Source organism: Thermobia domestica, chromosome 2, assembly GCF_964235325.1.
Source record: "Thermobia domestica chromosome 2, izTheDome1.hap1.1, whole genome shotgun sequence".
Taxonomy (NCBI): Eukaryota; Metazoa; Arthropoda; class Insecta; order Zygentoma; family Lepismatidae; genus Thermobia; species Thermobia domestica.
The window spans coordinates 102,175,711-102,193,014 of NC_137455.1; the positions used below are offsets into that span (position 1 = coordinate 102,175,711).

General features: G+C 32.4%; 1 protein-coding gene across 6 annotated transcripts in view; it reads left to right on the top strand.

Moving 5' to 3' along the window:
* sona (sol narae metalloprotease) overlaps window positions 1-17,304 on the top strand; it is a 386,330-nt gene that overhangs the window by 348,958 nt on the left and 20,068 nt on the right. For all 6 annotated transcript variants that reach the window (XM_081744386.1, XM_081744358.1, XM_081744367.1 and 3 more), the window contains exons 4-9: window positions 1,335-1,540; window positions 3,855-3,947; window positions 14,464-14,800; window positions 15,444-15,564; window positions 16,116-16,245; window positions 16,644-16,786. In XM_081744386.1, coding sequence (XP_081600512.1) covers window positions 1,335-1,540; window positions 3,855-3,947; window positions 14,464-14,800; window positions 15,444-15,564; window positions 16,116-16,245; window positions 16,644-16,786 — 1,030 coding nt within the window. The remainder of the gene's footprint in view (window positions 1-1,334; window positions 1,541-3,854; window positions 3,948-14,463; window positions 14,801-15,443; window positions 15,565-16,115; window positions 16,246-16,643; window positions 16,787-17,304) is intronic.

Genomic DNA, 17,304 nt, shown 5'->3' on the forward strand with positions numbered 1-17,304 from the left:
GTTTCCTTCATAGCCAAGTAGCAAATGCTTAGCTTTCTATGTGCATGGTCGCGGATTTGAATCCCTGAGACGATACTTACCACGGATATAAATCCGAGTAGCAGTTTGGATTCTATTTTAAGCAGTAGCTCCCATCTTATGCAATAGCGCCCACCTTATGCTGGCTAAAAAGAGTCTAACTTGAATCAAGCAAATAATTGATTAATGTTACTGAATATACTTATTGTGAAATAATAACTTACATTAACAAATTGTAGTTTATTAAATAGTTTCTGGCAAGGAAAATATAATTTTATAATGAAGTTATACTCTGCTTACGGTGGGACCGTTGGCGTCATCCTGTAAACTCCTGTAAACTCACGAAAATTTATTAAATTTCTTAAGATGTTCTTAACACAAATAAAAAATACCAAATGTAATATAGCAAGCATTGGTTTGAGACCCCCTAGAAAATTTTCTTAGGGCACCGATGGCTGGATGGTCTGCTTATCCGTCAATTGGACCGAATTTTAGTCCCAGACGTGGTTCGGAGTCTACGCCCTATCCTTCATAACCTCGATGCTGCAAAAGGACGTAAAATGCAAAAACTTATCTATAAACAAAGCTGTAGCTCCACATCTCATATAGTCTCGCTGCTCAACGGGACGCTAAACCTTAGTTCAACCAATCAAATCAAATCAAATACTAGCAGAATGATTTCAGTACAACTTTCGGAACTGTATCATAAGAATAATTGTAGGCTATATAACTATAATCATCCTTAGATTTCAGGGTGCTAACCACAAGAGTAATATATATACATGGAGAAATGAACAATTAATTAATTTCATTGCAGTTTAATTACGAGGTATTTTCAATATGTGCTTCTACGAAATGAGGTGAAATCTGTCCGTTTTGGGTGCGAGAAAGCGATTTCGTAAAATCTCGACTTAGTACAGCCATTTAGTACTACTCTGGAAAATTAACTCGTGTAAAAGAAATAATAAATTTGCCCAGCGATTGTCTTGAAATAGAGCAAACTTGCAGTGTGAGAAAGTTACTTAACTAGCTTCTACTAAAAGGTTATTTAGGAACGACTGTGGAGAAGGGAAAGCGTCCAGAAAGCCAAAGAATTCGAACTTCTTGCAACAAGTTTACTGAACCAGGAGTCAAAGGATTGTATATATTTCAAATATTCAAATATAATTCCATTAATTTTATGCTAGGCGAAGAAATGCTTACTTCAGCATAATATTTTAGCTCTACAACTATATTCATGTGATATATGACACACTTCTTTTCTATTAGGAATTGTTGGATATATGTAATTAATATTTTATTATATTTGCTTTCAGTTCCTGAGTATGAGGTGGTGCACGCGAGATCAATATCTAAGAGGAGCACAGATGGAGATCGGACAGTGCATATCTCGGCATTCGGCCGCAACTTCCAACTGAACCTCCGAAGGAACGCGGAGCTTCTAAAGAATGGCCAGCAACTTCGGATGTTCACGGTGGAGCCCACAGAGACCAACGAGGTCGAATATCAGGAGCTTCCTCAGGTAAAATGTCTGGTTACTTTTACACCAACCTAAGTTTCTTATAAGATTTTAGTGCGAACTATGAGATTGCCGGCATTCATTAGGCTAAACATGATTGTTTCTAGATATTGTTCAGGACTGTATTCATTGAGAAATAGAGTAAATGGACATCAAGACAAGAATGGGAAAATCGCCCGTCTGTTTTATGGTGATTGATACGTTATGGACAAGCATTGAAGCATGAAAAATAATCCAGTGTGCAGTTACGAGAACGAAAACTGTTTTAAAGTGAAAGTGAAAAAATCATCCAAGCCAGAATGGGAGGGATTTTAAGTGAACGTATTATTTAGTCACGCGCTACGATCAACAACAACGCGACAGTTAAAGTAGTAACATATTCATTTTTAAAAAGGCGCGATCACGTTGGCATTAAAACCTGTAATAGTAAAGTTACAATTCTCCGGTTGTTTGAACTGCTAAGCGGAACATTTTCTGGTAAATATCTCCAGGTTTTGTTTGGATGAGAATTAACAATCGAGAATTATTATACGGGTACTGGGAAGAAACTTCCTTGTTAGATTGCAGCACGCTTTTTCTATAATAATTAAGTTAATTTTACTTTGTTTTTACAGGAACACACACAACAAGACTATCAGATTTTAGCAAGAACAAAATATGTTGTACAATATAGTTTCACGTAATCGAATGAACTACAGTGAAGATGTCTAAATTTCGTATTGATGGTATTTTTTGTTGCCACTTTGATTAACTATTTTCATGAAGTATTGTATATTCTAGTAACATTCACAAACAGTTATATAGCAGTCAACATTCAGGAAATAAAGAATATTCTGAAATAATTTCCTCGAAATCAATTTAATCATGTTTTCAATGAACACCATACTAAAATTACCGACTGGTGCTTTTAGAAATGTTTCGTTTTGTACAGTTTAGCCAGAATTTTTATTTTAGGAAAGGTTAGCGAATCGTAAGTTTAATTTGAAATTGAATATATGAGTTGTTACACCTACACAATGGACAAGTTCTATAATAATGTATTAAGTATTGAAGGCTGGCACTTATCATACTAGAATATATAAACAATACCAGTTAGTTTACTGATACTGAACAATATCGATAGGCAGATCCACATAGTATCAAATGAACCTCATTAATTTAACATTTATAAAGTGGGTCTTAAACTATAATTGATAAACAACAGTGAAACGTACCCTTCGTAAATTTTAATTCCTAATTCGTATATATGAAAACTATATCAAAGTATTGTTGTATACTTAAGTTTAATATACAACCAACGATGCGTGTTTAATGGGTCGTTCTGTTGTTCTGAACAACTTCTGTCTTAACGCCTTATTCTTTCTTTTGGAATGATGGTATAACACTTAAACTTTTGTTGCTTTTACGGAATATTTTCCTGGAAACCCACTTAAGATTTATACGCAAGTGAAATGCTTCATTCTGGTTAGGAATGCATGAACGACATAGTCTGAGTAAATATTTCTCTTTATTTTATTTTACGACAGAGTTTTTGACATGCCATTTTTGTCGGAGAGACGTACGGAGATACTTATTGTGAGAGTGAAAATGGGGTAGCATTTTATTTTAAGAGACAGTGTGCTTCCTGAACTACAGAATTTGTAGATCATTTGCACGCTATGAGCTGGTATATCACGTCATATTCAACTTTTTTTTTTAAATATATTTTTTTGAAGTGATGTAACATGTTAGTGCTTTGTTGGTCATGTAGTTGAACAAGAACAGGTAACTTACGTACATTACAAATAAAATGAAAAGGCATGAAGTCTGGAGGGAGTGGTACCCAAAGTAAACACGTGTATATCACGTTCTTCGTGTATATGAAAGAAAAGTCCTCTTATGAATTTTTTTCAGAGCAATAAATCTATGTGAACTTTTTGCTACTATTATGGTACAATTTGCACACACTTTTTTTGTAGGTTGAAAATAATTTCGTTTGACATACAAAAAAAGCACAAAATCTGTCATAAAAATCACAAGGAATGTTACAAACCAATCACGCTGAAAACCATGTATTGTCTAAAACTATAACCATGATAGATCTAGTTACTTTTTCTTTCTTTTATGCTTGATGATAAACATAAAAATAAAGTTTAATACATTTATTATAAACCTTAAGCACAGTTTGTCTTCAACTTGAAATTAAAAAAAAAATCTCCAGAACTGGGTTATGTAAGGAAAACTATACCATACTTCTTATGTACAGTATATGATGTACAGAACAACTAACAACTACTGCAAGTATAATAAATACTCAACCGTTTATTGTTCTTTACAGGTGCAAGGTGATATTGGCGATGTGTACCAAGATTTAGATAATGAGGCTGCACTTCTAGTCCATCACGACGAAGAAGATGGTGCATTACTTTTGGTAAGTCTTGGAAAAAGCTTTAATAAGTTTTATTATTTGCTTATGCGTCTCAGCGTTTTGTCCAAAGACATGTTCTAACCAATTTCCGTAATATAGATAGACGATTTACTAAACCAGTACAACGTATCCGGATCTAAGCGGATAGATGGAAAATAGGGAGCTGTAGTATATCACGTATTGAAAAGCTGTGGATGGCTTCATTATTCACATACATAAATCAATTAGCATTTCTCTGTAATCTTTTTGTAGAAATCTTTCATAAAAATATACTTATTATATGGAAGAATATGCATATCTTTATTATGAATTACTTGAATACGAGCAGTTCAAGCAACTAGAAAGATTTTTATTTGAGTTTAACGTCTCATAATTATGCACCAAGACTAAAGGAGACGGTGATGTTGAGACGGATGATAACGGTGGAATGAAGAAAGTGGGCGGAAATGGGAAAATACCGAGAGAACTTTCACACATGGTGTTTGCCCACCACAAAGTTCATTTGATGCGAGCTGTGATCGAACCAGAGACTGTATGCACCAAAGGTGAAGGCTCTACCATGAGTTACTGCGGTCCCAACTAGAAAGATTGGCTTCTTTACCTCGTTACATACCTTAAAATGTTAATGTCATTAGTGGCCATTCAATTCTAATAATACCATCTGTTTTTTATACGAATAATTGCTCCGTGATCTCTCGGATGGCTTACTTATCTCATTTGTGATGTAACATGAAGTTTTGAGCGTTTGAATTATTTTACGCATACCTTCTTCCTTTGTAACAATTTTGCAAATATTCTATAATTTTCCCTGACTTTTTACGGTAAACAACGTTCCAAAAATGCCATATTGCTTATCTATGACTAGGATCTTTTTTATTTATATCATCATTTATTTTTGAGATATTTCCTCTACTTTTTCTTCAACCAAGTCGGTTAAGAAGAAATATTAGCTAAGTTTACGAATTACTTAATGACTTAATAGGTTGCACATCAAATCATCAAAACAAAAACATTCTCACCAAACCACCCACACAGCAATTCAATACAAATGTTTCAACGACAAGTCGTCGCCATCCTCAGTATACGTCCTTTAAGCAATTCACGATACTTGTAGAACCACATAGTTTGATCAGTTTCCTCTCTTGTAGAAATAGCATTTCTAGTTCTTGAATCATATCTGTTAAAATTTCCTTGTTAATAACCTTTTCTGGGAACCAATCAAAAAGTGGCGTGTTATAAGCAGCGTGAATTTCTCAAGGAAGGCACACTAAGGATGGCAAGAGTTATTGAAAACGTTTGCGTTAAATTACTGTTTGAGTGTTTTGGTGTGAAAATTTTTGTTTTGGTTATGTGTATAAATAATTGACTCTATGCTATAAACAAAATACAGTAGTAAAATGAAATTTTGCGACCTGCTATCCTTCTTGCTTCTAGCTATATTGCGGTGTGTAGAAGCAACAATAAGCAGAAAGTTGTGGAACTAGGTTCTGTTAGTATATTTTGGTAGTATTATATAGGGCCTTTTCATTTAACTAATTATCTATGAACATACCATATTCCATTCCTAACCTGTCTCGGTTTGAGGAAGTCTACAGATCGAAAATAGCGAAATATTGGCAAACGAATAGACTTAGGACATACACAAATAAGTAACATTAATTCTTTAATATATATATGTATATATATATATATATATATATATATATATATATATATATATATATATATATATATATATATATATATATACAGAGTGTCCCAGAAGGAAGGGGCAAAAAAGTTCATAGGAACATAGGTCCTAATCTGAAGGGTTTGAGAGCTACAGGTTGTGAACCATTTTTGACTGTTGCGTATTGTTCACCCTGTAACTATTTTACAGAGGTAAGACACAGCAGATTTGAAAGGTGATGGAATGATCTTTCCAACGGTATGCAGCATGTGGTAGTATTGTCTTTGGAAGGGAAATTTGAGAAAGTCATGGTAATTTAAAGAAATTGGATGGCAACACTGATTCCAAATATCCTCAATAACTTCTTTTCCAAAGATATCACTGTCACATATTGCATATCATTGGAAAGGTCATTCCATCACCTTTCAAATCCGCTATGTGCCATCTCTGTAGAATAACTACAGGGTGAGCAATACGCAATAAAGTAAAAAATGGTTCACAACCTGTAGCTCTCAAACCGTTGAGATTAGGACCTATGTTAATACGAACTTTTTTGCTTAGAATCACCCATACTATCATTCCCAAAATATTGCCCCTTCCTCCTGGGACCTTGTATATATATATAAATCTAAATCTAAATCTATAACTATATTTACGATTTTAAAATAAATGAGTTTTTCTTTTATTAAGGACGAAACATGAACAAGAACGAACTTCATTTTAAAGACATTAAATTTACAGAACAATGGAAGATCGGCACACTAAAAACTGCTGCATCATTGGGCATATTAAAAAAAAATCTTTTAGGTTAAAGAACCCATGACACCTACAACATAAGTTGAAAAAATAATCACGTGTTATTTACATGATTTACTGGTTAATAAACCAGTAATTCTTATTCAAATGTCACACAATTTTTTTTTCACATAAATGAGACGAATTCATCATCAAATTAGGATGTCATTTGAAAGGTCTCTTTTTTTTACCACAAAGACGTACATTACATAACTGAGGATCATTTTTTTAGTAATTCATGTTTCTGTCAAATCATTGCGCAAAACTGATGTCACAGCGTTTCTTGAGCATCTGAACTTTATTTTCAATATTATTCTTTTACAATAATATCCATAATTATATATATCCTGCAACAATATAGATTTACTGCATAGTAAAAAAACATGCATACATATCACCGATATTTAACTAATCAATACCCGATTTAATAAGTGCACAAGTTCATCTCGGCATAAAACTAAAAGGGCAAACGAAAATAAATATATACAATGCGATATTTCCCAGATTTAGTCACATAAATACTAATCGTATAATATAATGTTCAAAATGATTCGATAAGAGACAACCTTAAAATTATATAAGAATATTTATTGACTATTTTGCGAATTTTATCAGATGATGCTTAGAATGTGAAAAGTCTGGATTTAATAAAGACAGAGAAAAGGTATCCATGTACTGTATACATATATACAGGGTGGTGCAGGAGTAACAAACAACAACAACAACAACAAAATAAATTTACATTCAATATACCAATAAACTCGGTAACAAATACATTTGGTGATAAAATGTATTATAAAAGATATAGTCCTTACCATTTCTTATTGTGAGCAATGGTCATTTATGTCTTGAAAATAATACCAGTCAGGTGTGTTCCAAGTGTCCGTACATATTCTGACAACCTGGTACACAAAGAAATATCCTGCACGTAACATGTCCAGCAGAGTGCTAGCAATTTCCTTTCTAATTCTTGTGTTCAAGTCAGCAATGATTGCAGGACATGTGTAATACATGTCGTTTTACAGTATCGGGATTTTAGTCCATGGAATGTCACCATTACATGAAATGATGTGCTTTCCAAACAGTCGTCGAACAGCTGTCATGGGTTGTTCCGTCAGCTCTGTCTTGTTGAAACCATACTGAATATTTAAACTTCAGAGCTAAGAATATTTTCAGTGTAGCAATATACCGATCGGATGTAACCATGATTACAATGCCATCCTTAGTTTCAAAGAAGAAAGGGCATATGACTCTATTCGATGACATAGCGCAACTATACTATATATAACCTTGGCACTCTGTAATAGTTGTTGGTGAAGCTTACAAGGATTTTCCTGTGCCCAGTAATGTAGTTCTGTTAGTTACCATATCTGTGAAGGTGAAAATGCGCTTCGTCTAACATCCAGCAGTCACACTATCGCATTCTTATAGCAAGGCTTTCACAGCGATCGTTTCTTACTCACCAAAATCCAATGCTTCACTAAAATTAATGGATAGGGGTTTTACACAATATTGCATCGTTACCAATCGACTGTCAACATGTTATGGTTGCCAGCTTCGGGTTATAGTTTTCGCGTTTTCTTGTACTACTTTGTATACATTTCTCTCAATTTTGTTCACTGCGGTCAACAATTAAAATAGGACGCAACAACAATGCATATTCAGCAGTGTGGATTCATTGTATATACACGTTAGCAACAATATACATAAATTTACCAATATGAATGATGTACCAACAACTATAGAATTGGTACTATTTAAACAATAAGCTCAGCTTCTGTTAACACGAGTGTATTTTTCTTTATTTACCGCGAATCGTTGCCTAAAAATACTTACAACAAGTCACCACTACAATGAATATCCTGTGTTTGATAATACAAACCAAACATTTTTTTTTTTCTATCTAGACCTGTACCTTGAAGATTCTGAAACCCGTGGAAAGCACGGTTTCGATTAGTAGTAATTAATTAGCTTTTAAAAGAGATCTCGTTTGCTCATATTCCATTTCGTACAAAATTCATCATCAACCTTGGAAATTTTTATAGATTCCGTTTATGGAGATATCGTTACTTGCCACAGTAAGCTCCATCACCACTAAACACCATGTTAACACATGATTCTCATATCAAAAGGAAGCTGACCACAATCTATCCTTGGATCTTATTGAACTTCAATCTGCGGTATTGTGGATGCACAAGACAAAGACCGAGAAAAAAAAATCAAAGAAACTACAAAAAACTTACTATTATTCATTGTGAGTACTTATTTTGTTCTTCGATTTCACGCGCCTGTACAATACATTATTGTACAGTACATCGCTCATCCCTAGAAAGTTAGGATCAACATAGTGATAAATACAAATGAATAATAAAATGGTGGAATGATAAAAAGGAGAAAAACAGAAGTATTCCATGAGAATTCACACACATACACACATAGTGTTTGTCTAGCGTAGAATTCTATTAATTCGATACAAAATTTCGAATTTGCCTCACTTGTACTTAATAACGTACTGTTGTACCTTGTAGAGTACTGGAAAGTAAATTCTCATTATGAATTTACCTTAAGCCCATTTGCTTACTTGGGCCCTCCCACTGATCTAATGGCTAGCGCGCGCGCTTTTGTTTCACGAGTCCCGAGCTCGATTCTCAGTGAGGAACCATTGGCATTTGAACGCAGAAGGTGGTTCGGATTTACCTTAAACTGTAGGTTCACGTCTCATGTACTCTCAGTGCTGAAAAGACACGCTTAAATTATAACAAATAACAATATTTGTTTACTTGGGTACTCATAATAAGTTTTTGACAATTCTGTCCACAAAAATTAAAGTATGTGCAATGCCTTGTATTACGATGTGATCTTGTGCAAGAATTTTGTTGCTTACTTTGCCACAGAGAAAGAAAGGAGAGATTTAGAGGTAGTCGTCCTACAATGCTGTCAGTCACTACGAAATAGTATTTTGCAAGACATTACAAATCAAAACTGCAATTCACGCAGAAGCATATATACTTGTATATACGTTGTCTGCATTAACGATGACAATTCTCCAACATGTCTTTTTCTCTCTTTTTCTGCGTCCTTGGCCTCAAAATCAACAATCACCTCGTGAACCTGGCTATCGCTCTCTCTCTCGCACATACATATTCATATATATATATATATATATATATAGAGAGAGAGAGAGAGAGAGAGAGAGAAGGGAGAGTTTCAAATGCAATGAAGGAACAGGAAAGCAACATCAAAAGTTACGTGCCTTTTGCGTATAGGAAGAAAACAGCGCTGTTGGGCGATTGGCATCTCTTCCTTCATAATTACGAGTATTGTCTCGACTGTGACATATCAGCTAGACCTTGAAGGGCGGTGGATGTGCCTATCTTTGTGTGCGTATGCTATGATTTGGAGAGGAACGTGACGACTGTAACCTTTATTCATTTTATAAACAAATTTGTATAAGCTCAACATTAAATTTCTTAAAGAAAGAAAGAAAAAAAAAAGTTAAATTTACTAACCAATATGGACTTTTCTGTCTTATATGAATGAAGAAGACTGGGGGCATGTAACCAGGAAATAAAGGGAAACATTATTATTCACTAGCCCTCTCTACTGGTTAGCGTACGCGTCTTTGGCGCACGATGTTCCTGGTTCGACTACAGGTGAGAGAGCACTAAAAATGAAATGAAACTTATTTAACGTCCCATGATAGTGCCTTTGGTGTAAAGGAGACGGATGATTAATGAAAGTAAATGCTTATGACATTCGATTTTTGTACTCTTCTACCAGGAATCGAAACCGGGACCATGTGCACCAAAGGCAGATTCGTTAAAATTTGAACGCATTACGATGGTTCAGGTTACACTTTAAAGTGTAGGTCTCATACAGTCTCGGTGCTGAAAAGGAACCTTAAACTTGGGACACAATGTTTAGGGAAGAAATGAAGTGATTTGTATACCTTGAAAAATAAGGATGTATGTCCTCTTCTTTTAACATATTTATTGACACTAGTGGATACGTTATTGAGTGGGCATAGACAAACTGTTAACGATCTCACTTTACAATACCGGTTTCTGGATTTGAACCTGAAATCAGGCAACATGACTGACGTGTTTCTTCAGTTCACAAGGTGAATAATGGAATGGACTTTGATTACAAATGAACTTACAGAAATTCCTCAATGTAACATTTACAAATGATCTATTACCCACTGTACCTAGAACATTCGTAATAAATAATAAATATTTATATGACAAATTCTCAACTTAGCACATATAGCTTGTCTTGTCTCATCGTCAGATATCTGCTTGTATTTATTTATTTGTTCATATTCATCTGATGAAGGAAAGATGGCGATAGTATCAAACCATGGTAAGCTGAATAACTCAGTGCCAGATTGCTCGACTCCTGAAACAGGAAGGCCTGTAATATAAATATTCTTTCTGCTTGCAGAAGGAAGTTTTAATAACGCTAAGTACTTTGGGATTATTATTGATGAAATTCAAGCTTGTAATTAATTCGTTAAAAAAAATAATAATTACATTAATCAGATAAAATTTTTATTAAATTTTAAAATAGTCAATTAAAATTTTTATGAGTTAATTTTTAATTCATAGTCGTTAAAAACTTCGTAATGATTTGTAAGTTCAACTCCTAAAAATAGTTTATACATGGAACTATTCTTCTTTAATTATAAGTAGAAGTTAAAATCATTGGAAAATTTAAAGTAAAATGCTTATTTTAAGACAAAAGATTGTAAAGAAAAAATTTCCACACGTGCAGAAACGATAATGACTAGAATAATAACTACAGCAAAATAATAACTAAAATAGTTAAAAAGTAAAAGAAATCTTCACACCTTTGAATTTATGTCAATTGATATTATATTTTTGGTTTCATTAACTCCCTCTATATACAAATTATATTCTTTGTATTTAGAATATAATAAAAAGTTAGGATTATACAAAAAATAAATTCTTCTATTCCTTCTTCAAACAATATTATATTGTCCACGAAATTAATGTAAATTTTAAAAGATTTTTATTGTCGTAAAATACTGTGACGTCATAGGGTTTGATCTTTGTCTATTGACGTCAACCAAGTAGATTTGCTTTTGTTTCTTTAATAGATAAAGGCTGTAGAATTGAAAGGGAAAAAACGAAGAAACCAGTGCTAAGCAGAAGTGAGTACGTTCGTTACTGGTTAATTGTTTTTTCTTTTCTTTTTCTCGTGGCGAAAAGACGGAAAAAATACAATGCTGTCTCATCACGCTATGCTTTTTTTTTCACCTATGTAATTGTGTGTGTGTGTGTGTGTGCTCGGAAGCATTGCATTGTTTTTCGTCTTGTTAGCGCCTGGTTGAAAAATGAAGTTATTAAGTGAAACTAAATAAAAACTTACGTAATTGTTTAAAATTATTAAATTTATTTTTCTGCGTTTGTGTACTAGATGAATGACGAGAGTGCGTGACAAACAGAAAAAGGAAGAAGCCATCTCGTCGAAATTAATATTTAACTTACGCATTTTAATTTCACGATATCATCTTTCTCTTTCAATTACTTGATTTTATCTACAGACTCTACAATACAGCAAATCACAGACATAATTACAGTACATTTCTATTGATTAGTTCGTATTCAAGTTTAGAACATTGTTGTTCACGTAGCAGAGAAACTTCGTCAGTCAGAGTTAGAAGTTGTTGTGAACTCCTGTTGTAAGAATATCTCACAGAAAAGCAACAAAAGCAAAGATAAACGTATTTTGCCATTTTCATTATCCTCATTTCGAATAAAATATTCGTTCTAACATAATAGAAAACGATTTATTTTATGTTCCTTAATTCTCGTTAAGAACGAATTATATTACCTAAGTACCTTATGATCCAGATATATTTATAAAGTTCATTTTTTAAAAAAGAGGGAAAAAGTTGCACTTTAAATAGGTTGTAGCTACAGATAAAATGTCTTGGTTTCCGTAAAAGGATTTGTACGAAGAAGAATTGAAATAATCGAGAACAGAAATTCTTTTAAGATGTCATTCTTACTCTGAGCTAAAATACGCCAAAAATAAGTAACTTGAACAACGGCGCCGATTTCTGCAAATATGGGGAGGGGACGTTCAGGTATGTGTGCTTCCTTGTCAGATATTCAAGCAAACATTTGAGCAAAAATATCCAGTCTTGATGGGGCCAAAGCAATTTTTGGGAGGGGAAATTTCAGACACCAGGATCGGCGTCCATGAACTTGAAATTTAAAACTCAGGTAAGCCGGCCAGAACATTCGTGAAATGATCCCTTTCGTACATCATATAACGTTAAACGCTACTTCGCAAATGAAACACTTTGTGGCTATATTTGATTATTATATGCCCGAAAATGTACTTTAATAATAATTAATACGATTATCAAAACACTTCAAAAATTATTTCCACATATAACAATATAAAAAATATACAAACTTTTAAAGTCATCTGAAACTGACGAAAATTTTACTGCATTTAAAGATGTACTTCTCAAAAGAAACAGGGGTAAAAGGGATTAAAAAAAAAAAAAAAAAAAAAAAAAAAAAAAAAAAAAAACCGAAAACCAAAACCAAAACCAAAGAATTCAGTAAAAAGTATTATTTTTACAATGGTAGAGAGACGATGGGCAGTGAATATCTAAATAACCATCAGAAGTATTTTTTCTTTTTAGCTATACCATTGAACTTTTATCCCGGAATCTGACAGAACTTTAATATTATCAAAAGTTCAAAGTTGAAAACGCGTAAGGTAAACTAAATGACAAAGGAACTAGTAAATGAATGATTCTGTCAAGAGTCATAAAGCGAAAGTAGTTTTCCTTTAACACAATATTAAGCAAAAGGTCTGTTGACATGTTAAGTACCGACGGCAACTAAGAAATATATTTATATATATTTTTTTTTCTGAAGGTAAGCATGGTTATATTTTATACTGTTATTAACACAGGAAGTTAAGACATGATTAAGCTATGGCATCTTTGTAGATTAATATTATCATTTATAATTTCTTTATACAATATGTTACGATATTTATCATTTCATTTCTATTATTATTTATCACTTTGAACAACGTATTAGAAATATAAATTATGTATTTGAGATTGATATCTTAATTGTTTATTTTTAAATAAGGAGTCTTTTATAAAGATCAAAATACGGTACATTTACATAGATTAAAAGTTTAAAAGGGCACATCGAAATAAATAAATTATTTTCGCGATTTGATTCAGAGAGAATTTGAATCTTACGTAAAACTAGCTCGAACCGGGTCATTAACTGTGTATGATTTTAGATTTAAAAAATGGAGAATACATATTTTCCAGACTAAAATACAAGTACAAAGTCATGTTTTAATAAATTCAATGTTTTAATGAATTCAATTAATAAATTCATTTAATATTATGGAATGGTAAACAGATAGTAAGAACATACCAATGACATGAACTGCAGGAATTTCTCCTTACTGTGAACAGTTCAAAATAATTTTACATTTGAACGAATCGTTGCTACTTATTAGTGTTGTACTTAAAATTGAGGAATCATTTTACTTACTTACATAAAATTCAGATTTTTGAAAATATCTTACTTTCAAGCTTTCAGCCCTCAGCCCCTCAGAAACCGAATTTCAAGTCAGTAAAATGATTGTTCAAGTTCCTGAACGTGCTGGCATTTTGACCTCCCTTGCTCTTCAACCCGTCAGAAGCCAAAAGAATTGTATATCGAAGTATACAATACGTACAACAAAAAAGCTACTGAAATGTGAAAACTTAAAGTATGTTTACTCTCACTAAAACTTGAGTTTTTTTTCTTTTTTAAACATTTACAATGATTTCTTGGAGTTTCAGTTGTATGATATTATTTCAATCTATTACAATATCAGCATTTTATGCAATATTTCGTTCTTAATTAACTTCAATTGTCTTGCAGTATTGAAACAACAAAAGTAAATTGAATTCACAATTTAAAAATGTTCAAGTAGTTGTTGTACATTTTTCTTATTGATTTGCACAAAATGTAGTAATTCTGTTCCTTTTGTACTTTACAGGACGGAACGATAGGAACCGATCTAGTGGTGAAGCCAGCGCCGTCGATAATACGAAACCAATTTGTCAGGGATCCAAACTTTATTCCAGAGTCATTTGCTGGGAAAGCAGATGACGACGAGATGTTCCTAGACGAAGAAGAAAACATAAAGGAAGAGGAAGCTGTTCCTGATGGATTTCCTTTGAAAGATAACGAGACTGAACCTTTCATAGAATCTAAGTCTTCCAATGAGAACAAAACCACTGGAGAGAGGAGACGAAGAAGTATTTACCAAGAACAACATTCAGGTGTTCATATTGTGTACAAAAGAAGTAATCCAGAGATGTTTAGTGATTATGGTAAGTTTGGTTTCATTAGTACTGAATATATTTCCATCATTATTATGTTTATAAAAGATACCACAGTCGTAACTCAGTCATTAACACAATTTTTTAACCTGTTGAGTTTTCGTATATAAAGTATTGCATTAGAAAGAAATTTTTAGTCAATTTACTTGTTTATTTCTGGTGATCTGCAAGAAATATTTCTCTTCCCAGGCGTAGAAATTGATGTTTCCTTTTCTCTCATTTACTAATGAGGCCTCGATACATATGAATATTTTTAATTTATGTAGGTTTTCTTTTAGTTTTTACTTTTAGCAGTTTAGCATTTGAAATACACTTGAAAAATATTATTTCAGTGCTTACAAAACATAGTTTTATTGACAAAAATTTACGATCATTAATTAATATATTTTATTATTACTTTTTTAACATTAGGCTATTGACTAAAGAAATTTAGAAAAATCTAACAGAAAAGAATAATTTGGAATAATTTTAAATGTTGATATATTTGTTTGCATCTTATCATAAATAGGAAGGGAAAATGAACATTACACACTATATCATAAGGAGCATTATATATATTTAAAGTGTACTACCAGATACTATAGATATGTTTATTCGTAATAATATATATATATATATATATATATTTCAACAGCTTTTATGGAACCAGATAGTCTCCCTACAAAGGTTCGAAGTAAAAGAACTATTACCAAAAGAGAAGCACCATATGTTATTTATCCAGAAATTCTAGTTATAGTAGATTATGATGGCTATAGGTAAGTCAAGACGCATTTTAAGCTTTTTCACATATAAATCGTATTTAAAATTTAGTATCTGACACAAAATAAACTTGTTCATAGCTATTCTAAAGCAGCTAGTATTTATACATTAGTACTTTATTGGAACAACATATTGCTTTTGCACAAGTTAAAACATGGTAATGTCCAATAAAATAAAATTATAATATTTGTTCTTTCGTTGAAAAGCAAATATATTAATACTATCCAAAGTGAATCACCCTATAAATAAATGATGTCTACAACTTCATTAATTATATTTTTGCGTTATAATTAAGATAACAATTAGAAAAATTTATGAATTTCTATACGTTACGTTTCTTTATTACTTAGTAACATAAAATAAGAAAAATATTTTACGTCAGAACAGATAAAATAATAAAAATATTGTAGACAGCAAAGTGCTTTAATTTTCTTATTTCTCAATTATAAGGTAAGAGATGCTCGACACAAACACGGTCAATAAAATATGTCTTGTTTAGTTTATTCAAGTAAGAGTAAATTTTATCTTTTACATTTCTATTTTACAGACTACATGGAGGAGACAATGTCCAGATTAAACGGTATTTTGTATCATTCTGGAATGGTGTAGATTTGAGGTATAAACTTTTAAAAGGACCAAAAATTAGAATCAGTATTGCAGGGATAATTATATCTCGGGTAAGCAAACCTTTCCTAATGATTAGATTATCATCATCAATTACATGTCGGAATTTAAACAGTGACAACATTCAGTTTTTTGTAAGCTGTATTCGTTCGTATTATTAATGAGTTTATCAAAAATTATGAGATATTTTACCAAAATTATACTAATTTGATTTTTTTCAAAATTATTCTGTATTCTGTTGGAACGGAGAAATTTGTTCAAAGAGAATCCTGAAACTCTATCAGTAAGGCTAAAAGCTAAATATGTACATGAGTAATTTCTCCTAAATATTCAAAATCAGGATATAATCCAATGTAACTTGATGTTTTCTCAAGTATGTATTATTCTGCTTATATCCAACGCTCTAAAGATTTCATGTAAAATTTCATGACAAAATTCATTTTGATTCTAGGGCAGGGATGCAACCCCTTACTTAGAAAGAAACCGTGTTGGTAGAGACGCCATCGACTCTGCTGCAGCTTTAACAGATATGGGAAAGTACCTCTTCCGAGAAAGACGGTTACCAGTTTACGACATAGCTGTTGCAGTTACGAAGTAAGCACTGTGTACTGGCCACATTGTAGATTCATTTTACATGACTATGCTAAAAAAGAAATCTTTCTATAAATGACTAACAAAGAAATATACTTAACACTCCGTTCAACCTTTCTGGCGCTGTCTTGATATTTTACACTTAGCCCGTGTTCTTTGTCCAAAAAGAAAAACGTGAGCTGTAAAACTGATAATTAAGATAATTAGTAGGATAAAATGATAAATAAATTGTTGACCATCCATAGTAAATTCTCTGCTTACAAGCAGTCTTCTTTTGGACAATTAAATTATGCTAGACAAATGGATGAAGGGATGTCCCTACCAATCTGAGAACATGATTATCATTATTATCAGTTTTCCGGTTTTCTTTCTTTCTTTTTTTTTTCTTTTGATAAAGACTCCGCCTGAATTCGAAATATAAAGACATTGCCAGATGGATTAAACGAAGTGGTGAGTACAATTCCTTATTGGTTAATTATATGTCGCTCCAGCACAGTATAGGTAATATTCTTATAACTGAT